This window comes from Doryrhamphus excisus, chromosome 8 (genome assembly GCF_030265055.1).
Source record: "Doryrhamphus excisus isolate RoL2022-K1 chromosome 8, RoL_Dexc_1.0, whole genome shotgun sequence".
NCBI classification, from domain to species: Eukaryota; Metazoa; Chordata; class Actinopteri; order Syngnathiformes; family Syngnathidae; genus Doryrhamphus; species Doryrhamphus excisus.
Window position 1 is genome coordinate 6,538,683 of NC_080473.1, and position 24,986 is coordinate 6,563,668.

At 42.2% G+C, this 24,986-nt stretch overlaps 1 protein-coding gene across 3 annotated transcripts in view; it reads left to right on the forward strand.

Moving 5' to 3' along the window:
* Positions 1-24,986, forward strand: part of esamb (endothelial cell adhesion molecule b) — a 49,724-nt gene that overhangs the window by 10,919 nt on the left and 13,819 nt on the right. For 2 of the 3 annotated variants that reach the window (XM_058079798.1, XM_058079800.1), the window contains exon 2: positions 24,596-24,741. In XM_058079798.1, coding sequence (XP_057935781.1) covers positions 24,596-24,741 — 146 coding nt within the window. Of the gene's footprint in view, positions 1-23,706; positions 23,948-24,595; positions 24,742-24,986 lie in introns of those variants that run through there. The other variant, XM_058079799.1, reaches the window with a different exon arrangement.

Here is a 24,986-nt window from a genome sequence, read left to right on the forward strand (position 1 = left end):
GTTGCTAGCGTGTTGTTACCATGTTGCTACCGTTTTAATGCCACGTCACAGGCACCGTTTGTGAAGAAAGTTATATTATTATTATTGTTAAGTTATATTATTAAAACTTTGAAAACTCTCTCTGTGTACCGTCTTTCTTTGTAAATATGTTTACATGTTTTAATGTGGGCACATGCGGCTTATATACAGGTGCGGCTTGTGTATGTACAAAATCGGTTTTCCTCTAAAAATGTAGTGGGTGAGGCTTATAATCAGGTGCGCTCTATAGTGCGTAAATTACGGTAATTTACGTAGAGGAATGTTCAATCCCACCTTTCTCATGCGATCGGTGCAAACGTAGCTAGAAGAATATCAGCAATTGTAGCCAAAATAATATCAGCAAACTTAGCTTCCTGTTTACCAACAATATTATAATTTCATTTGTCATTGTTTGTCAATTTGGCAAAAGGAATGAATTATTTTGTATAAATGTGTTTTGTGTTAACGGATTAATTGGATTATTTTCTATGCTAACATTTGCTTTGGTTAGAGTTCATTTTGGTTTGAGTCATCGCTTCTGGAACAGATTAGTGACTTTATGAACACACAAGTCAACTTCAAATGTTGACTCCTTTGTCAGGTTTTTAGTCAGCAGGTTTGCAAAACTGTTTCCAGTCTTCAGTGAGCTTTGGGACAGTTCTACGCCGAAGCAAGGCACACAGTGTTTAATTACAGTGCAACCAGCACCTAGGTAAGTTACATTTAAAACCAGAGTTGTCATTTCTATTTCCAGCCAGGAGGTTGGTCGGCTGGCTTGCTGGCTGTTGTCTAAATTGCTCTGGCGAACGCAGCTGCTTCTACGAAAGCTGCCTCCTCCTGATAAGCCCAGTTACCATGGTACCTGCTCAGACATCATCAGACATCATTTGCTTCATTTGAGATGTTCAGGTGAAGTCCTAAACTTACCCAGGTATTAAGTCTGCCAATAATTAAGGCAATTTGTTCAGATGCTTGCCGAGATGCTTGCCATAGCAACAACATGCTATATCGGAAATGACTTCCACTTCCCATATGCAAGATCTGCTGGAAGGTCAAGGAGACATCTTTAGATTGAGTTCAGATGAACATCTCAACACAAAGTGGGGACGGTGGGAACAATTCATGGTCCAAACTAAGCGAAAGACCCAACATGGCACCCCACAAGACACCCGTGTTGCATGGGTTTCAATTGCTTGTTTTTCAAATCTGGTCCAGGAAAAAGCTGAAACTATCCAATTACAATGTGAAAGCGACTTTTTGAAGAACGGCTGCATTTGTAGCAGTTGTTAAGGGAATACTTTCATGATTATACTCTTGCAAGATTGTGTCTTTAACCATTGGACCGTTTGCTGTTTTAGCGGGATTTAAGTGTCTTTCATTATTCATCTGTTGGCCGTCACACAGACTAATTACCCAAAAGAAGAAGAAAATAGTGGCACTTTGGAAGCAAATCCTGCGGTGGAGATGAGTGTCACACGTTTAATCTTCCTCCAATCAGCCAGATGTCAGCCAAGTAGCTTGGAATGAGCAAATGAGCCTTTTAGTCACAGGACACGTTAAAGGATGAACATGCATTTCCACCAAATGAATGCATCATTGGTTCGCTTGAATGCCTCGTTGTCTCCCTTTTCAATGTGTTTTCTTGGAAGTGGCTGGAAGTTTAAGTTGAAATTGGAAAGAATGGCCTCACGGGGGAGGGGGGTGTTGAAAAGAATAAATACAGCCTCATCTCAATCGATGACTTTAGCGCAGGGGTCTCAAACTCGTGGCCCGCGGGTCAAATGCGGCCCGTGAGACGCTAGTTTGAGGCCTTAAAGCTGTGTGCACACCGGACACAATTAACATGATTTTGCCGCGCCCATACTGTTACCCTACCCTGTTATCCCGGCCTGTTTTGCTTTGGATTAGCAATGAAGCTAAAGGCTTATGACGCTGGGTACAAATAAATGCAGGAAATGATTTGGAATAAAACGGAAAATACACGTCAAGATAAAGCATCTCATCAAACATGTTGTTAAAGTTACGACACTGCTCCCAGATGGAACTGAGTACGATGCTAACTTGCTAATTGGGTAAAATTATTAAGTTTCATTAATGTTCATGTTAAAGGTTAAATAACTGTTAATACTGTACATTTGAATCTGAAAAAAATTATTTCTCTACCAACTGTATGTGGTTTCTTACGTTTTTCTTATTTGCTGTTTTATTATTATTTTACTTATTTATTACTGATTAATTGATTTATTGTCTTTATTCTTAATTTGTTTATTTTTTTTATCTTATTTTGTGTATAGAAAAATAAAAATTAAGATATTTGAGAACAGTGGAATGTTTTATCAGATATTTTGGTGTGGAAAACCGGAACCAAAGTACTGAAAAAGTGTGGGGTATAGCAGAAGCAATTAGCATTTTTTTTTATTGATTTTTTTTCCAGTTTTTAATAAATGCGTTTTTTTGTTGTTTTTTTTTGAAAACCTGATGCGGCCCGGCTTCACCCAGAACCTAGCTCCGGTGGCCCCCAGGTAATTTGAGTTTGAGACCCCTGCTTTAGCGTATTTGATTTCAGGAATTCAGTAAAGCAATTAAGGGAAGAGGTGATTAGATGCGTTCTAATCCAAGTCCTTTTCGTTGTTTTTATCTATATCAATAGACACAAAAGAGAAAGATGTGTTCACGTTTGACATAAGAATTGTGTAATTATATCCAACAACACAATGTCAATTCTTGCCGTTTTTAAACATTTTGATTTCGAATGTATAAGAACTGAATTAGCTGGATGCGCCCATCAAAACAATCCCTTTTTGTCATCGCGAAATGAATGGACACGAGTTTCTTCATTTGCAGTTGTGTGTCCCTGATTTAACTAAGTAGCCACTGAGCACATGGCCTCCTCTGGCTTTTTATTAAAGTCAAATGGTGACTTGTACGGTATTATGTCAAATACCACCAATGTATTACACACACACATTGAGGCCTTTCAAAGTCTGTTGTACTTTTCAAGACATCGATCTGTAGTATTGTCCCGTAAACCGCACAATTCATCGTGTTTCTTCAGTCAGATCATCAACACAGTCACTAGTGAGCATCTTCTTTTAGCACTTCCTTGTGTCTACGCCATTCCATGGCCTCATCATGATGACCTTGATGATCCTGGTTTCTTGTGTCTAAATAATCTCGTTCTGGAACATCGAAGGCTTTTGAGATGTTTTTTTGGCACATCGTAATCTGCATATGCTGTTCTTGAATGTTACACCGTGTACTTAGTGTCTTGAAGGCATGTCTTTATTGGATGGCGATGGAACATCAACAGCTACATACAGTAATATTCTACACTTCTGTTCATGTCGTTAGCTTGCCTTCATATGGTGTTTTCTACAGATGACCTCCTGAGTCAAAGAGCCGTGGTCGTGTTATGAAGTCTTCAGCATCCCTGTGAAAGCCAGCTTGTGCTGATAATGAGATTAGTGTGTGAAGAGGCAGATTAGTGACCTGCGCTCTAAGAAACAGCCATCATTTATCTACCGGGTTGCTGCAGGCAGGCGTCAATGAGGGGTCTGGTGGTGTGGTGGCGCGGGGGCAAAGGGTGGCAGGCAGCCCGGTCAACCAGGTCACTGGGGAAAAAACACAGATTTATACCCAACAACGCACATATAGTAACCTGGTTTGGGTGCCGCTGTGCCAGCAGACAAACAAATGTGCAGTGTTCACGTCTGGATCTATAACCGCCTACTTCACGGCAATGACATGGGGAGCGAGAAAAAAAGGACTTTCGCCTCCATCAGTGGCTTCATCCATCTCCACTAATCAATGCTCTGTGGAGCTGTGGCAGAATTAAAGGCTTAACCCCTTTGCTGCCAACTGTCTCCAAAGATCTTAACACAATCGCGGCTTTAGAGAAGGCAATTTAATACGTATGGCAGCAATCTGGGTCACACCGTGTCACAGTGGTGGAAATGCAGCCATTCCCTCGGCTGGCTTTGGTGGTTGACATGCTCAGTACGTCACTTCGTAAATCAGCAGTTCCAAGCATCGAGTTCAGGTCGTTGCTGGAGAGACCCTGATCGAGCTTATGGGCTTCAGTTAGGACTTTTGTCATTGGCAGTATTGACTCATTATCGGTAAAGTAACAAGGGAGACTAAGACTCAGTTGGTCAAAGTTGGATCTGATACTCAATTGTACCCAAATAAAAACTCTCATGGACCAGTTCATTAGAAAAAAGTTCATTTTATTCGGAGTCGAGACATTTATACACGTAAAAGACGTGGCTTCACTCACACAAAAAGTGTGGCAAGTCAACATTTTAAGATATAAACATAATATCCTTACCAGTTTGTAGAGAACATTCCTTTTATTGTTAATTGTTTTTCCCAAAACAATAAATGGAATGTAGAGGTTATGTTTTAATCTGTCCCGTATATTAAAAATGGCTTCCATGAGACAACCATCAATGTCCAAACTTCACAGAAGGTTATATTTGTCATTATTAAGATTAAGATTAAGATTAAGATATGCCTCTATTCGTCCCTCAGTGGGGAAATTTGTATTGCACAGCAGCAAGAGTACAGAGTCAATTAAGCAGTACAAAATACACAATATAGAAAAATAAACAATATAAACAACCCAAGTATTAACAGAATCAACAGTTTTTCCCAGAGTTATATACAATACAGTATGTAGATAATATGAAACGAGATGAGATATATGACCAGTCTATACACTGAGATCTTGTTAGAGAGTTAATATGAGGCATTATGGAAATACTTCACATAGAACTTTTTGCATATTGCACATGGTGACATACGTTATCAATGGTGTGCTTTTGGATTTGGCAGTCGGGATGTAATATGGCGGGTGGGCCTACTCTAATGTTATGTGCTGAACTCTGTAAATTATTAGATTATTGAGGAAGATGGTATAAGTCAGTCCTGCTAGGTCTGGTAGGACCTGTTAAGCTAAGTCAATTGGTGCGTTTTCGCTTTTATTCATGAGAGTTAAGTTTGTTGTAAGTAATGTATGTACGCATATACTGTACAATATTTTGGTGATATTGGGAGTAACTGTTTTTGGGCTAAGAGACAAGCCCCCCTCTAAGTGTTTTTTGCAATCAAAACAAATCAGATTTACCCTCTATCACCTCAAACCAGATTGGAACACTTGGTAAATTTCTACATCCAACAGATTAAAACGCCACAATCTGTTTCCATTAAGGCGCCAGATTTTGATCAATTTATTTGGGCAGAGAATCACAAAGTAGCCCAAGAGGATTACCCCCAAAACTCGGAATAAACCCTCTTTCATATGTCTTCCGTCATTAAGGCGGAGACGCCCCTTGTTCAGCCTCTAGGGGCCAACTGGTGTCCGTCTAATCCCAGCGATGAAGCAAGGCACACTTTAAAATGCATTCGCAAGCGAACCCTTGAGAGGCCTTAAAAGCTTCTCGCAGGCCATCTATCATGTCGGCGTGATGGAGACGTTGAGTCCTTTCACTTTTCAAATAAGCCGCGGTGATTGTTCTCCTTGGATCAGTGATTGGGAACCCTTGTTCTTGGGAACCCTCTGGGAAAGCTTGTGTGTGTGCTGGTTGTCTCCCCTAGAAATAGAAGTGGAGGTTCAAGAGCTCTGTTGGCCAACAAAGCATTTGACCTAAGGTTTCAGCTCCTTCAAACTCCGAATTTCATCTTTCCTTAGACCTGTACAAGGGATGCTTAAATGCCGAGTCTCTGAAGGAACCAAGCAACCTTGTGAAGCGACAACCATGTAACCTCAAGTAGGGTAGAGATCTGCAACGCTTTCTAATGTTTATAATCAATGATCTTAATGAACCTGAGTACGGAGTTGCAAGGACCTTCATGAAATGTCTTCTTTTGTAATTATTAGACCTTGTATTTTGCTAATTTTCTTTTTTAAAATGACCATAGGGAGGGGGGCAACATAAATCACCAGGTAAATTGAGTGGTTCGCCTTTTGGCTTTCCCTCATCACCACAAGGGACCGATGCCGACTCTGCATCTTTGCAGACGCCGCACCAATCAGCTTGTCGATTTATCCGTCCCTCATGGTAGAAGTACTTACGAGTGCAGAGTTAGCGTGTATTTGTACAACATGGATAAAGCACACAATAGCATTTCTTAGGGACGCACACTGTCAGCGTGGATAAACACAACTCATTTATGTCAGCACACTAGAAAAAGCTCAATTCCAACACAAGAATAGATTTTGGCCTATATATTGTTACAGTGTCACATCTGACACTTAAAATATATCGTATTAAGGTATTATAAGGTATTATAAGTCGCACTTTTTTTCATAGGTTGGCTGTTCCTGCGACTTATACTCCAGAGCGACTTATAAATGAAATGTATGTTTGTTTCTGTTCATGTTTATTATTCATGTAGCTGAATAACCATTGTGTTAGCATATCTTACACCTATTCAATCTGTTTTATATTATTTTATTCATGTTAGAACTTTTTGTAAAATAAATTACAAGCAAAAAATGCGACTTATACTCCAGTGCGACTTATGTATGTTTTTTTCTACCTAATTATGCATTTTTGGCCTTGTGCGACTTATACTTCAGAGCGACTTGTAGTCCAGAAAATACGGTAATAATTTTTATTTTTTTATAACTATATTGGCTTTAGGGGGGCTTGACCATATTTTGCAACCATGGGTGTAGGTGTTCTTTGTTAATCATCTGAGTGGAGCAGCTCATGTTGGTACTGTTTTGCTATCATCCATAAATGCTAATATGCATGGCTCTGTACAAGAGCTGAATTCGTGGTGGTTCAATCGTATGCTGTATGCGTTTTTAAGAGTTGACCTGCGACCCCTAAGATGGGTAACACTCAGTATCACCTCCCCGGAGAGTTCTAAAATATTAGCACCAGCCCCCACTGGCAGGGAAGCTGGTACACACGCTTCCCATGACAGGATGCGTGAAACTCCTCAAGAACCGAGGCTGTCAGATTCATAAGTTGCCAGCCGTTGCAGGGATTTAGGCTCCTCCCAAGGGGTCACGGGTCGCCACTAAAATTGACCCGGCTGTAATTGGAAGAGAAATACAAAGTCAAGAATTATTTTCTCCAGTTTTTATTGATTGAATGAAATTTTAGGGGCTGGCACTTATGATCATTGACATCTCCACCTTTTGGCCCTGTGGATCTTCTCACTAATTAGTGAATTTTCACACCAAGAAAGACGCTAATGAACTCCCGGCCCGTGACATCACCAACATCATCGTCAGATTGATCAACGTGTCTGTTGGATGAAGGCCGTGACAGTTCTTCTGTTCTGCATGAAATGTATAAGAGAAGGGTGAGAAGTTGCGCCTGAGGCCAGCCAGTGGATGATGTTAGCAGACTAGACAGCATCTCATGCATGCTTCTGTCAAGAAGGCGGCCCACAACGCTCCAGTCTATTCCCAAACTTCCCCTACGAGACTTATTTCAACAGTTAAACTGCAGATTTGTTTTTGTCTTGAAGAAATGTCACACAGTTTTTGAAGAAAACTTCCGCTCACTCCTGAAAAGAATTCCATTTAAAAATTAAAAAAAAAAGTCTTGGACAGAATCAGGTTCATGAAGTCAGATTTGGTTCTTCCTAAGTAGGGAAGCGTGATGATGTACAAACAGTGTTTTTGTGTGTTTAACAGTGGAGACCATTGCCTAGAGCAGAGGTCTCAAACACGCGGCACGCGGGCCAACTGTGTTCCGCAGGACACTAGTTTGAGGCCCCCGCCTTGATATGAAAGTTTAATGTTAGTGTGGCCTACGCAAGTTTGATATGGATGCTGTATGGTATCATGTACCCAGAAAAAATTATGGGATGGACAGTGGAGCATGTGGTTTGTACATCAGGAGGTTGTGGGTATGAATCTCAGCTCAAGATTGTTTGGCATTAGCTTTTCAGGCTAGCTCACTTTACCCCAAACCATGCATGTTTTGTCCATCGATGTGACTCTTGTGATTGACAGGTCAGCTTTGATCGTTCAGGGTCATCTCACCCAAAATCAAGAGCCATCACCACCCTGAACTCAGACATAATGGATGCTGTATGGTATCATGTACCCAGAAAAAATTATTATGTTTGATTAATGTTCATGTTAAAGGTTAAAAAACTGTTAATAGTTATCCTCCCTATCCGTGTGGAAGTGGTACGTTTTTGACTATTTAAGTTTAAAGGAAATAACTTGAAGGCTTAGGTCATTAGCTCTCTAGTTTGCGAGTTAGCATGTGTCTCAAGACCCTGCAGTTGCGCAATAGGTTGTAAATAAAAAAAGTATAAATGTGACTATAGTCGTGTTTTGTCATGTCTACAGGGCTCTAATAATGCTTTGTTAATTTTAATCAGAAAAAAATAATTTGTCTACCCACCAACTATATGTGGTTTCTTAAGTTTTTATTATTTGACGTTTTATTATTATTATTATATTATTTATTACTGATTGATTGATTTTCTTTATTTTTGTTTTGTTTATTTTTCATCTTATTTTGTGCAGAAAAATAAAAATTAAGATATTTGAGAACAGTGGAATGTTTTATCAGAGCTTTTCTTGTAGAAAATCGGAACCAAAGCACTGGAAAAGTTTGTATATTTTTCTGTTTTTAATAAATGCGTTTTTTTGGGTTTTTTTTTTTTTTTTGGAAAACCTGATGTGGCCCAGTCTCACCCGGACCCTAGCTCCAGTGGCCCCCAAGTAAATTGAGTTTGAGACCCTTGGCCTAGAGTAAATACCCACTACCCAAACTGATGGTTTGGGTAGTACCCCTTCTTCTAGTACTTTACAGGTCACTTGTCTGGAATTAGCTGTGGGTTGGACTCATGGCCATCGTTGATCGTTAACATCCTTAATGCAATGCTCTACTGACTCACATATTGGATGGTTCATCATTTCAAGTCGGAAGAAATGGCTAGTTGAAATTCGCACACACAGACATCATAGTAACCTACTGTTTGCGTATAATTTCCCGAGGGTGGTTGGATCGCTCTCCTACGTAGGATCAGCTGCCATGGCTCGGCTATCTTTGGAGTAGACAATGAGGCACGTAGTACTAATACATAAGACTTCGCCCCGAGAACAACTTCATCTTTTTCAGATCAACTTCTTGTGTCATCCTCCATCAGCGAATTAAGCTGAGACTAGAGTACCCCAGGATGGGTGTGTGTCACATGTATCACACACATATAGTATGCCAGCTCACAGTCGCTGGCTATCCCTAAGACAACACAGTGGATCACGTAGTAGTCGTCAGGCTACTGCCTCATACCATCACACTGATTTTGCTTTGGAAATTAGTGTTAGGAGTAGTCTGGTCAGCTGACTACCTTCAAATTCTCTCTCCGGACTGCTGTAGACCTCCAGAAAACACTACCTGTTCATTTTGGTTGCGATTAGTTGTCTATACTGAGGATCCAAAATCAAATGCTCTTCATTGTCTCTTGGTAATCTGACAATCCAAATTCCAACAAAGGTTGGCAATGACTTTCTTCAGGGATGGACAGTGGAGCATGTGGTTTGTACGTCAGGAGGTTGTGGGTATGAATCTCAGCTCAAGATTGTGTGGCATTAGCTTTTCAGGCTAGTTCACTTTACCCCAAACCATGCATGTTTTGTCCATCGATGTGACTCTTGTGATTGACAGGTCAGCTTTGATCGTTCAGGGTCATCTCACCCAAAATCAAGAGCCATCACCACCCTGAACTCAGACATAATGGATGCTGTATGGTATCATGTACCCAGAAAAAAGTATTACGTTTGATTAATGTTCATGTTAAAGGTTAAATAACTTTTATTAGTTATCCTCCCTATCCGTGTGGAAGTGGTAAGTTTTGGGCTTTTTTAAGTTTAAAGGAAATAACTTGGAGGCTACCATTTAGGTCGCTAGATTTAGGTCGCATTATACAACGAGCCCGGTCATTAGCATAATGCAAATGTGCAATATTTCCATCACTGCCTCTGCTACTACCTCAATCATATTTATTTAACAACCCAATACAATACACTCATGTGACTTTACTCATCTGTATACACCGGTCATTATTTGCACTATGACTATTTATCATTACACTAAAATTAATATATCTGCAATATGTCTGCTCCTGCATATGCGCCTGTGCAATACTATGTGTATATTTTGGATATCTTGTATATATCTTGTTAAATTGTCTTTTTTACTCTACTTTTATTTACTTTTTTTTACTTGACTACTGCACTGAAAGGAGAAGCTCTCCAATCTCGTTGTACATCTTGTATAATGACAATAAATGCCATTCCATTCCGAGAGGCTCCATCCATCCAGTGTGGTGGTATAACTTCACGTATAACTATCACTCACTAAAACGTTTTTGGGCTTTCTTCTCTGAAAAACACTGAAGCGTGTACATCGAAGGAGCATTGAAGAAACTCTCCTCTAGTTGCTATTACTTTTGGTTATCACTGGTATCCCATCCATCCATCCACTTTCTATGCCGCTTATCCGTGGGTATGCTGGAGCTTTCCCCGGCTGGATGAAAGCTAAAGATGTTAAAGACGGACACAGTCCTGCCTTGTTAAGGTCTTCTCCCTATTACCCATTTTCCACCAAACCATGCAGTTGTGCTTCCTTTCCAGGGTGTCGTTCGGATTGGTGCTTTTGTTTTCATTGTGGCGTGTATCGAGGTGTTGGCAGTAGGTGCATGAGCTACCCAAATAGCGTAGCATTGTCACCAACTCACCAAAGACCTGGAGCGATGGTCTGTGCTGACATTATCCATGACACAAACGACATTGGTTCTTCTCCATCGTCCAGCCTATTTTGTCTTCCCATTCCACTTTTATGTTCAAGTGTAACATCAACATTGTCAACCAATTAGAAGACCGCAATCTATCTCGCTCCGCCCAACACAACCAAACTATACTTCTTTATGGGAGCGATGATTACAGAACCATAACGCATCGAGTGTTGGGTAAAACGATGCACTGGGACTCCTCCAGTTTATTAATCGTGTTTTAATAAAGCCGAGCCGAGACACGCACAGATTGCATGTCTTGACTGCAGTTGAAGGTCTCTTGCCTGTCACTCACATTGTCCCCTCCCAAGTGTGAGCGACCCAATTTTCCTGATCAGGTGAGCTGCCATCTTGCTGGATAACCGTGGCTTTAGGGCTAGTCTTTTTTGCCAATGACCCAATTCTAAGCAGGCGAGACATCTCGTCTGTCTCTGGCAGTGTGTTCATGTTGAGTGAGAGCTGTTACCACAAGACGTGGCATGAGGCAAAAAGAGCTGAGGGGGGGAGAAGAATTGAGCTCTCGTGTGTGCGAGGCGACCGCTTTACTTGAAACTTTCTCTTTGTCTCCATCGTACTGAGAATTTGGTGTAAGGGAGCAGGCAGACTCGGCCTCGCTTGGACTCAGTTGGGTACATTCAGGTATAATAGGCTTCATGATCTGGGGGGGTAAAAGCTCTTCAAGGCGGCGGATCTTTGATGTTCATCAAAAGACTCCTGCATCTTTATGAGTGGTCTCTTCCACACTGAAATGGATGCAAGACCTGGATCCAGGAGCGTTTATGATGAATATTTTGGAAAAAATGAATTGTCTGGTGTTGTGTGTTGCTGTAATGTTATATAAGACTAGAGTGTCTAATATGTATAAATCTGCATTATTTGATTATGTGTTTGCTCTGTCAACAAGACCACTCCGTCTACTTCTTAAGGGTGCCAACATCCCAGAAAACATTTGGAGTGGGATTTGAAGCAAATTGGGTGGTAGATAATTGTCCGGATGCCAAATATATTTATTTTTGTCCCTACAATTAACAAACAATCTTGCTTCTGTGGTGCCGTTCAACCTGTATGTCATGACCACGTGTCCTGACCAATCCCATGCCAAGTCGGGTTCCTAGGGACAGGACCTACGCTATCATCAAGGATATCACAACAATCAGACCAGAGACCAGAGGCTGTCACTAGACGGACTCTAATGCACCAACGTACAAATTTATACGTGCAATTTGGCTCCTGAATACGCTTGTGTCCTCTCCATTTTGTTGCATTTTCCTGGTTTCAGTACAGTACAGATAAATGTTATAAATATTAGAAATACAAGAGAAATTTATAATATTTCTAATCGGGGGTTTGTGAAAACAACAATTTTACTACAGAAAAATCGATGTCATGTTACACATATTGGTTGATATCTGAATTGGAAATTGAGAGTTGCACAATATTGGTTTTTGGGACATCCCATATAACACCCGTATAGTCACCTTTACACTCATATTATAGTACATAGTATATAGAATCAGATGCACTGAAGTCTTATGCGGCGATCTTAGATACGTCTTAATGTCAATTTGATCGGTGTATGATTACCACAGCTTCTGTTTGGGCCAGTCGGACCACCATCCATCCACAATCACAGACAGGTTTTAACAGGGTGGCGCAAGCTAATGGGATAATTTGACTGGAGACCATGAAGAGCAATAATTAGAGAGAGAGAGAGAGAGGGAGACTGACAAAGTGTGTGATGAATTAATTATGAGGCTGTTCAATTGTGATGCTTATCTCTTTAAATTCACTGGGTGTGGCCTACAAGCTGGCTCACTCTATAGTCCAGAAATGATTGTTCATCCCATCTCTGTGACCAAGTCTTGTTACAATGCTCTCATAGTAGAAATTGACCTGTGTGGTCTTGACTTGAGATGTGACCTGGACTTGCACATATTTACTTCAGACGTGACTCGGGACTTGATATGAACCACTTGGGACTTACTTGAGACTAGCAAAACACTGACTTGCTTCTACGCTCTATTAACAAGTCTTAAAAAGGGGTTGTCCTCTTATATTCAAGTCAGAGTCATTTTCAGAAAAAGACGTTTTCACCTGACCCGGTGAGGATAAGCGGTATAGAAGATGGATGGATGACCTGCAGACATCAAAAAGACCTGGCTGGTTTAAAAAATATACCCTTAGTTTCAATCCGCTACTGGAAATCTAATGTCAATTATTGAAGTTAAGTTTAGAAGTTCACTGTTTGTGTAGTTGCTAATGTATCAGTACATCAGGAGATCATTGTTGTGAAGTTAAACAGTCTGAAAGGGCCTAAACCAGGGGTCTCAAACACGCGGCCCGTGGGCCAAATGTGGCCAGCAGGACACTAGTTTGAGGCCCCGCCTTGTTATGAAAGTTTAATGTTAGTGCGGCCCGCGCAAGTTTGATATGGATGCTGTATAGTATCATGTACCCAGAAAAAATATTACGTTTGATTAATGTTCATGTTAAAGGTTAAATAACTGTTAATAGTTATCCTCCCTATCCGTGTGGAAGTGGTACGTTTTTGGCTAATTAAGTTTAGGAAATAACTTGAAGGCTTAGGTCGCTAGATCTCTAGTTTGCGAGTTAGCATGTGTCTCAAGACCCTGCAGTTGTGCAATATGTTGTAAATAAAAAAAGTATAAATGTGACTATAGTCATGTTTTGTCATGTCTACAGGGCTCTAATAATGCTTTAATTTTAATCTGAAAAAAAATGTGTCTACCCACCAACTATATGTGGTTTAAGTTTTTATTATTTGCCATTTTATTATTATTATTATTATTATTATTATTATTATTATTATTATTATTATTATTATTATTATATTTATTTATTACTGATTGATTGATTTTCTGTATTCTTGATTTGTTTATTTATTTTTCATCTTATTATGTGTAGAAAAATAATTTATATAATAAAATAATAATATTTATTTATATAAATATAATATAATAAATAAATAATTAAATATTTGAGAACAGTGGAATGTTTTATCAGAGCTTTTCTTGTAGAAAATCGGAACCAAAGCAAAGTTTATTCATTTTTCTGTTTTTAATAAATGTGTTTTTTTTGGGGGGGGGGGGGACCTGATGCGGCCCAGTCTCACCCAGACCCTAGCTCCAGTGGCCCCCAGGTAAATTGAGTTTGAGACCCCTGGCCTAAACCGTATATATGATAGCATCAATATGTCAATGTGGCGCTATACGCTGATGTTGGACGACGGTGCCTCTTTTGACAGGTAACGGTAGCTTTAAGACCGCCACGGTGAACGTTAAAGCAGCTGCAGGGTCGCTCTTGCCCTGTAGACCTCGCCGCCTAAAGAACATTTCACTACAGGGATCAATAAAGTGTCACATTAGCTGGCTAATGTACAACAGGGACGTAAAACAGGAGCAACATTACCTGCGCAAATCGCTCCTCAATATTAATCATGTCTGTGATTTGCAAGCGTGCCTAACGGATGAGTGCCGCACCCGCTCAGCGTTAAATGTCACACGGGCTGCGTGCAACGGCGGGGAACTGCCGCAGAGGCACACGGAGAAGGTTACATGTAACATCCACAAAGCCTTGCTATTTTATGTTGCCTTCCAATGTCCTGCTCAGTGAAACACGCCAGGTCCATCATGGAGGTTTCAGTCCAAAGTCCGTTGGTAGTCGGGAGGAACGTTCAATGTTCAATAAACACATCCATCAGCAAAGCTTCGTCACAACCATTAAATTGTAGACTTATGGTTTGTGTTGTGTTGATTTGGGCTCCTGCTTATGTCTCCAGACATCATAAAGCTGCAACAGTAATTAACCAGCATGAAGATGTCATTAAATTCAATGAGAGGAAATGATGTCGTCTGTCGCCCAATTGATCCTCCACTTTATTGTGACCTTGGAGGAGGCGGAGCTCAGGTGGGGGGACATTGTTGTTATTTCCCGACAGCGCTCACACCCTTGGGGAGGAGGGATAGCGTCACATACGCACTCCAGCTTAGGACCATCGCTTCTTTCCTTGAGTCCTTTTGAAGATGAAGGAGCAATTTCCTTACCTGAGGTGTGCCATTTAAAGCCGTACATCTAAAGACACCTCTCTTTTCCCACTAAACCATCAACTTTTTTTTTCTTTAACCCACTTTAGCAGGGGTTCTCTCACTCTCTTTCTCCCTCCTGGCTTATTATGTGCAGCCATCATGTCCTAAATACATGTTAAGATGACACGCTATTATTAGACTTTTTTTAAATATTGATTTGGCCTATGTAATAGCTGACGTTAATTATTCATCACCTAATTTCGCTGCTTAAGGTAAAGACAGAGGTGGAGATGTAAGGTGATCTTCCCTGGTTCTTTTGCCATTTATATTTCTACACACTCCATATTTGATGGTTGCAATATGCTGTATATTTTTAATTATATACAGTACAATGTTTTATTTATTTTCAACCAAATTTAGAGGTCTGTGCCCTAATAGAGCTAAATGTATTAAGAATTAAAAAGACATGGAAGTATTTCCAACTACTATTCTATCTATTACGGGCTATTCTGAAGTATTTTGTACTGCTGGCTATATTAGGGGTCACCAAGGTTTTTTTTCTTGTGAGAGTAATATTTGTAACATTTATTTTCATAGCTTATATCAGGCCAAACAAAGCCAATATGCTATTTTTTGCAGAACCTCCACAACTCACCTTTTCTATTTCACAATGCATTTATTTCTGGTTTCTACTCTTCCCACATTATTCATAGAAAACCAGAATGAAAAGCAGGTTTATCCACCTCTGCTGGGCCCCTCCAGCCGCATCCGCTGCCTTCTGGAGCGCTGATGCAACCGACTCCCTCAGCTGTGCCTGTTTCCAGCGCGGCACAAACGCTGGAACGTCACACGTCATCTAGAGTCTGATGCAGCCCCGCACACAACGAAAGTTCCTCCTGCACTAAAAGTGCTACATGGTGGCTGCATGCCCACATGTTGCCCACACAAGGACCGGGGCCTTTATAGCCACTGTCTGGCAAATGATCACATCATGAGCATCAAACTCACCACAGCCTGTCAAGTGTTGGGCCCCAAATGCTGCAAAAGCTAAAGCTTGGTGCAGCAAGCTTGTGCGGTGAGACATTTTTGAGGCACGTTTTGCAGGGTGCAAAACTTCCATCACTCCCACACGTGGCAGACATCCTTGTTCTGGATTTTGCAGCGGGGGCGGAGGGGATTGGCATTTTAAAGCAAGTATCGGCCGATATCGTGCTTGCTAAACCATCAATGTTGTGCTGCCGGTCAGTAAGCCTTCCAGCCACAGACGACATCAGAAAATTCCTACTATTAACTATTATAACAGGAAGACACCCCCCCCCCCCCTGCACCTCCAAGGCACTTTGACACTGTTAGCACGTTTACCCACTGATGGCACTGGGGGTTCAGTATCTTACCCAAGGTCACTTCAACAGGATTATGGGAAGACGGAGGATTGAATCCGCAAAACTTCAGGTAGGGAGACGACCACCCCACCACCGGAGCAATGCCCCCCCCCCAAATGGACAAATACAGTTACCCTTTCAAACAGGATTGCAGCAATGTGTGCAAAAAGTACATAAACATGCAGTATGTATACACCAACCACTAGCCTTTCATGCTGGTGTGTTTACAGGTCTTTGTAAGATCTATGCGTAGGCATTTAGTCTTTCATTTTCAAGCAGAATCCCCCCCCCCCCCACACACACACACACAAACAATCACCTTGGGAGGTAGCAGATTATTTCATGTCATATAGGCGGATTAGTAATCTCATCCTGTGATTTGTCTCTGATGAGGGCCCAATGGAAATCTAAAACCAGATCACTCCACCAGTTAATTACCAGTGGCAGGGCAATAAAGCCTCCACGTCCCCCGCCAGGCGGCCAAGTCATATCCCAAGTCATAGCGGTGGCGCTATCGGCTGCCGGCCGGCCGACCTGTCAACGCCACTCGAGCATGGTGACGCATGACAGGGGCGGCCGATAAAGCCGCCAAGCCCCACACTAATGGTTTATAAATATCTCCTTCAAAGACATGAGGCGGGGTGGGGGGCACACAGGCTGGTTATGGGCTTCTGTTGTGGTGTAACATAGCAGACCCATTTAAGATCCCGCTCCGCCTTTCATTCCCTGCCCAAAAGTCGGCCGAGGGGATGGCAATGCGGGAGCTGTGATGGACAGCTGGGACGAAAAGGCCGCTGGCAGCTGCCGAGCCGAGCCGACCCGACCCGCCACCACTTTTCCACCGCATACATTCAACTCCAAAACTTGCTCACTCCAGCAAAGTTGGGCTCCAATAGCGGTCTTTGTTTTCCTACGTAAACACCCCCATCCCTTGTGTGCGCTATTTGCATGTGATCAAAGCATCAGCCCACTTTCCCCATGCTCTTCCTCAAACCCAGCACCCCGCTCCCTGCCTCCCTCCTCCCTCCCTTGCTCCTTCGCTGCTTCCCCCAGAAGAAACCCTTTCCCCTTTTTCTCCCCATTTGCCTGTCTTGTGTTTGATGTTTGCGTCAGCACGGCGGCCATTGTGTTAAATGTGTGTACTTGCCCAAAGGCGCTAAGAGACATGCCGGACAAGCGTTACATGCCTCCGCTGCCACTTCTGCATAATCATGCTTGGAAATAAATGTTGTAGCAAAGGTGAAGGACAAAGCAGAGACGAGGTCCAAAGGCTGTTGTTACCCTGGCAGGACTAGATGCTCCACACGGGAGTAAATACTGGTTTACTCGTTATTCTAATTATAACCAGGATACGATAGAGATGGAAACAATATTGTCTCAAATGACTTCATGTTCCTCGGCTATAAATAGTTGGTGCACATCTTTGCATTTCTTCTTTTCAGTAGCCTGGAAACACCTTCTATCCTCTTCACTTCTTCTATGGAAGGCCGTCCATACGAGTAGCAACAACTCCACTCAATCTAAGACAACCTTGTCCTGGTTTAGGTCTTCTAAGTGGATTGTTTGAATCATACAGATCAAATGGTGTGCATGTATTAAATATATAGTCCGACCCCCCCGGCCAACTTTGTTAGCTCAATTCAAATCCCTTTCTTTAAAGGGATATGTAGTATTTTTGACTTGAAGTTGGCAGCACGGTGGACGAGTGGTTAGCGCGCAGACCTCACAGCTAGGAGACCAGGGTTCAATTCCACCCTCGGCCATCTCTGTGTGGAGTTTGCATGTTCTCCCCGTGCATGCGTGGGTTTTCTCCGGGTACTCCGGTTTCCTCCCACATTCCAAAAACATGCTAGGTTAATTGGCGACTCCATAGGTATTGGTATTGGTATTGTCCATAGGTATGAATGTGAGTGTGAATGGTTGTTTGTCTATATGTGCCCTGTGATTGGCTGGCGACCAGTCCAGGGTGTACCCCGCCTCTCGCCCGAAGACAGCTGGGATAGGCTCCAGCACCACCGCGACCCTCGTGAGGAAAAAGCGGTAGAAAATGAATGAATGAATGAATGACTTGAAGTTGTGTGACCTGGCCATCAGCAGGATGGTGCATCAACAGTGACCTTCCCCCACTTGGTTCATTGGGGTGCTGGTCAGTTTTTGGTGGTGGTCCGTCTTGCTGGTGGGGTCGCAAAAGTAAAGCGTTCTCAAAACAATATGCGTTCAAAAGTGTCACACATTTGCATAGCAAAGCATGAACAAATCTGACAAATGAACTGGACGCATATGAGCGAGTCCAAAAATTTACTCGGAATGTCTCCAATTTTAGTCGCCGTCTGGAGCTCTGTTGAAGATCTTCGACTGGTGGTTTTGCAGTACTGTAGGTACTTAAAAACAACGGAGCACTTGTGTGATGGGTTTACATTTTGACAGCTGGCATTCCCGTTATATCGAGGATCTTTAACAAGTGTTTTTACAGTAGGTACTCAAAGGGGACCAATTATGCTCATTTTAGGCCCTTTGCATTGAGTTGTGGTCTCCTATAGAGCAGCTACACACCATAACACCAACAGAAAGCTTTCTAGCACGCCCATATAAGGAAGTATTAGAAAAAACTCTCTGAAAGCGAGCCTTCAGAGCCATCCCAAAGATCTTTCAGTGCTCACTTCCAAATGTGCAAACCTCTGAATCTGAACTTTGGCATGGTTGGCTTATACCAGAATATAACATTCTAACGACATTTATAGGTCAGAAACATGGAAAAAGCTCAATTGGTCCCTTTTTAGAAACAGCAGAGCATCCTTTCTCAGAGGAGATCTTTACCTAGCATGAACTTAGAGCTTCTGTTTTAATTGATGACTTCATGGCTTTATTTATTACCATGTTAGCCATTGGATGATGTAAAGCTCTCAGGAATATCGTTACTGTGTAGAGACATACTACAAATAACGGTGGCTAAGATGAACTGCCCTTGTCCTCTGTGTACTCGGGATGCCAGATGGATTATGATCCAGCTTCCCGGTGACCCAGAACCGGATCAGCGGTATAGAACATATATGGATGGACTGACACGAAGTTAAACTGCGGGACTCGTGTACAGTTGTTGATTGAAATACTCAACTTATTTTATTTGTGGAACATCTGCTATGCCACTCAGCCGTTAGCATGAAGCTAATACTATTAGTGTTTCGTTTTCGTATTTGTTGGTTTCTATGCTAGTGCACATGTGAGTATGCGCTGAGTAAAGTGTGTTTTATGCGAGGCAAATCAATTTAAAACACAATCAAAAGTTAAGAGGGATTAAAGCCAGCGTGCATGAGATAGTTGAAAATAGCTGCAGAGATGATGCTAATGTAATCCAATTTAAAGGCGCCTTTCCCCAAATATTTATTATTAAAGCTCCATCTGTTTGCAGCCCGTAGGGTCAGTCCAGCACGCCGTTTGACACCAACCCAGGCTATTCTGTTGTCCTACATTCTTCCCTGCTCCCTGTCACAAACTTCCAGAATAACCCCCTCCTCCTTTGCGCTGTCGTGTCGTCGTCTTTGTTCTCCTCTGCAAATCTGGAGCGAGTCTGGTAAAAGCAAAACAATTTAAGGTCACCCCAATTTCTTCCACGCTTTGGTGGAGGACTATACAACAAGGAAAAAGAATCAGACGCTTAAATAATGGATTGTTGTATTGTTTGTTTTCTGGATGCCGTCGTCTTCACCGGGTCGTTGGAAGATTTGCTTGGATCTTTTGTGACACCCTTTCCCCCACAAAGTCTACTTTAAGGAGACGAGTGTGGGCAGCTTCTAAAAAAAAAAGGCCCAGTACGCAGATTCTATACCATCAAATTGTTGTGTCATTGTACATCTTGCATTTACATTTACACAGGAAGGTAATGCTATTGGTGTTTCAATCAACAATTTCAAGATAGTACATTTCAGCATTCCTGGCATTAACCTAAGTGCTAGGGCGTCGGGGATGTGGCTCGGGTCAGACAAACGCTGATTCCTTATTGCTTTCACTTCATGTTGTTGCTGCAGTCGGCTATACATTCAATGATAGCTCAACTTACTCAAAGCGCTACCATTAGCTGACAGCAAACATAACTTATGCCCGTGTGGAAAAGCAGGAAGTGGCAGGATGACATGCTAGCAGTATATTCCAATATTGGCTGAAGCATTCGGGAACTCATTTCATGGAATCCCTTTTATCGTTTGAGTCACAATGTTCAAGCCCTCGTTTGTCGAAGTGAATTGATTCCAGACCCGACTGTCTTCACTGAATTTTCACAAAGCATAATAATTATTATGCGGTATTCCGGTTTCCTCCCCCATTTCAAAAACATGCTAGCTTAATTGGCGACTCCAAATTGTCCATAGGTATGAATGTGAGTGGGAATGGTTGTTTGTCAATATGTGCCCTGGGATTGGCGCCTCTCGCCTGAAGACAACTGGGATAGGCTCCAGCACCCCCTGCGACCCTTGTGAGGATAAGCGGAAGAAAATGAATGAATGATGAATATTTTTGTAGTTAGAGCATAGAAAACCTGTTTGCCGCCCTCTAAATACAGCTTTTAACATTATTAGAGTTCTCTAAAAACGAACTAACACCCCTATATACACCTTTACGGTCATATTACCCAATACTTTCTGAGAAAATGAAACATAATATACACTCACATGTTAGCATGGGCATCTTTTTCAGTCTTTTTTTTCGATTTGAATTCATTCATTTGGTACTACAACATTCTGTGGCACCATTTTGAGTAATTGATGTGAGAAGTACAATTGAATTGGCACTGGTTTTGGTTAAAGTCAGACATTGTGGAACGGATTAATGAGGCTAACCGAGGTTCCGGTGTTTTAGCGCTACGATGCTGCAATAATGACGTATGCTAGCAGCAACGTGTCACACTACAACTTGTCACCTTTACACCCATTTTACTCCTTTTGCTCACTCGCCTCCTCAGTCAACACCGTGGCATCAAAATGGAGCTTTCTCTGGGCGATGCCTTCATTGTAAAGGTCCTGGCTCGACTGGAGGTAAAAGTCCGTGGAGGTGTGCATGGAGACGCTCCGACTGGCGCTCTGCGGAGGGACTGACATGAGAGCAGGATGGAAGCAGCAGAGATTACTCGCAGCGATAGAGCAGGGCCCGCTTAAAGAGGATCACTTTATCTTCACACAGGACTTTACATGGCTCCCTGAGGGCTTTGACTGAGCCACACACTTTTTATCCTCCGCTTGATCTCACGTACACATGCAGTACATGCACACCTTGTTGCAATTGTACTTTTATTTTGGAGACAATACTAAGGTCCGGGCTCTCTCCTTGCTTGACTTTGCTGCCATTCATTTAATCCCATGCAGTGCTATCAGGCTGTTTTGATGATGACACGCTTATCTTTCATTAGCCTGTCTTGTCTACCATATGAGAGTGCTGCCCCCTGTGGACAAGCTCCGGTATTACACCAGATTGCTGTGCGGGAATGTGGATGCCCTGGACTGTTGTTTACTTTCAAGAGAAGAATCCAATTAGAGGAAATAAGCATAACTTCCCCTCAGGCAAAGTGGAATTAGGACAACGTTTTAGCGAGGCTTCATAGTATCGTGTTGTTAAGTGGCGGGCCTGGCTGGTTCCTCTTGTGAAGGATTTATCTGGAATTCATAGCCATATGTAGATCTTGGATCGCCTCTGTCTGCACACATCCCAGATGGAGACGGCCATGGATTAATAAAGATTTTCCTCCTTTTAATAAACAAGTGAATGAAGCACAAGGGGAGTTGGAAACAACAAGAGTATTATCCCTCCCTTATTCTCATATTTGAAAAAAAATCCAACCAGTCACCCCCACCCCCCCCACCCCCTCTCACCCAATTGGGGCTCTGGCTGCACGGTGTCTGTTAATCAAGATGAAATGCTTGCATCACACAAGGCCAAACAATCCAGACGCCCTCATTCCGAAACCTTTCCGAGACCTTTCTTTTTTCCCTGATATTGTTACGCAATGTTACAGCAGATCCGAGGTGGTTCATCGGTTTAGCACCGATAGCTGGTGGTGGGGATGAAATTGGAATGCTAACGGGATTTGTGGGGAAAAAAAGGTTCAAATCTGTGGAAAAAAAACAACAATTCCTCAGAACACCGGCAGTGTTCAATATGAAGGATGAAAGCAGCCTGAAGGAATGATGACGGCAGGGAAGATGTAAATCTTGCAATAGATGCTGGGGTGGGACCGCGACTTTAACATCCTGCTAGATTGTTTTAGCTTGTCTTTAGTACACCTGAACCAGCTCATAACAAGCAGTACAAGCCTTGGATCAGACGTATGCACCATTGGTCCTGAGCCACAGCATGTGGAATGTTTTTGTCTAGAAGTGGTTTTGGTCTTGGAACTTTTTGCCCAGTGTCTTTCTTATGGTGGAGTCATGAACCCTGACCTTTAAGTGAGGCCTGTAGTTTTTTGGATGTTGTTGTGGGGTCTTTTGTGACCTCTTGGATGAGTCGTTGCTGTGCTTTGTGGTCATTTTGGTTGGAAGGTTCACCACTGTTCCGTGTCTTCGCCCTTTGTGGATAATGGCTCTCACTGTGGTTGGCTGGAGTCCCAAAGCAACCTATTCCAGACTGATAGATCTCAGTTACTTCCTTTCTGGAGAGTGTTGTCAATAATGGCACAATAGAAGTTCTTGTATCGGATTCCATTGCAGCCCAAGTTCCCAAAGTGGGGTACATATGGCAATTGTCATGGTGGTACGTCAATAAAAATGAAAAAGAAGTAGTGCGTAACACTCCCAAGTACAAGTGTGCCTGAACGCCACAGTAAGAGCGGAAAGAAGGAAGGAAGGAGCCGAATCGAATGTCGAATGTCCAACCTTGACCAGCCTGGGAACCGAAGCAATACCCCGACTTGTCCTCGATGTCCCCAAATCAACTCATTCACCTTTCTTTTAGAATATCAATGATGTATTTTCGATAAGTTGTTTTTATTCATTTTTTTGAATGCTGTTTTGATATCTTGTTGCCACGACAACAGCCTGCTTCCAAACAGCATGACACGGATGCTGCCATGGGAACAAAGCGATTAGCTAAATGTTAATTTTTGCGCCTGTATTCCGTTTGGCGGTTGACGTGACATCATATCCATGTCCATCTGAGCTTTTTTTTGCTCACGTGAGGTGACAGGATTGAGCCCGGGATTGTTTAGGGATTAGTCAACAGGATTTGCCAGATTGAGAAATTAAGGAAGAGGAGAGTCACTGAGGCAGAGGTCACTTTGCCCTCAGGAGAAAGAAGGAAAAACACACTTAGTCACCGCAAGTAAACTTCCAGGTCAGAAAAACAACTTCCATCTCTCTCTCTCTTTTTTTTTTTTTCACGCACTTTACCTCCTCCAAATCCGTGCGGCCTCACTCATCCCATCCCAGCCCATCCCATCCCATCCCAGCCAGCAGCAGTCTCCTAATTCTCCTGCCTCTGCAGAGCGGGAAAGACGTTCCCGGCAGAACAGATGTGGAGATCTGCTGCTGTCCGTCTGTGGACGCTCTGCCTCCTCTCCGACCGTTTGTGCTTGAATACCACGCGCAAAATCATTGGAAGCTTTCTGGAGGACTCGGCAGCTGGATTTTTACTTTGGTTTATTTCTGCCTGGCTTTCCCAACATTTCCAAACTGGAGACGCACTCAGACTCCGACTGCTGGGATCAGATGATCCAGCTCCAGCTGTCTGGCTCTGGTGACTGGGCGCCCTGTGAGTTAGACTCTCTCCCCTCATCTTAGTTTCGCTCGCTTCCTGTTCAACATGTTTGTCCATCATTTGACATATTCTTGTTTAATGATTATATTATTATATTATATATATGTGTGAATGCACATCTGCACCATGACACCACAATTTATGCCACATGCAAACTGCTTCATTTTGATGGAGTGGAGTAGCAAAGGTTGCTTTTTAACTACAGTATATTCTACTGCATGTTAATATAATATATATGAATATATAATATCAATGGCTTCTTTAATATAAGGTGTGCTTTGCTTTTTCTTAGTCTTGTGTGTGGAATTGTTTTTTCAGCCTTTTTAAAATATCTTTATTGTATTCTTTGTGTTTTTTTTTAATTATTGCCTTTATAATTGCTGATATTGCAATATTTGGGGGCGTACAAACATCTGAACCATTTTTCATATTTAAAAAAAAAATACTCACACAGCGTTAGGTACAGTTAACTTAGGTACAGTTAAATCAAAAGATGCAGGGGGGTACAGTATTTTAATATACAATAAATAGAAATGAAATAAAATGATGTATGTGTTTATGTATATATATTCTCGAATGAGTGAGTCAAAACTCAGCCTCACGTCTCATCTTGAACCGCTCTGTTTGGTGTCCTTGCTGCAGGTGACAGCCACAAGGTGGAAATCCCTCGGGAAGAAATGGAGGTGGTCAAAGGCCAGATGGTGGTGCTGCACGCCTGGTACACTCCTGTCTCGGATATTTCCAAAAACTCTGTCATTTGGCACTTCACTGGGAATCAGTCCAAGCAGGTGAGATGCAGTCAGGAGGAAAAGTAAACCAGGCAATGATGATGGACTTAATACTGTACATTTGGAGTTTTTTCAGCTGAACAATTACAAGAATGTACGTTTCGTGCTGTGGGATCTTGAGGAGGTTCTAAGTAGTATTTCGAAAAGAAGAAACAGGAGTTTCTATTGAAATGACCCCGCCGTTCTCATCAAATTCTGCCACCTTGTGGCCAGTTTTTGGCTTAAAGGTCGGAAATGGTAATGCC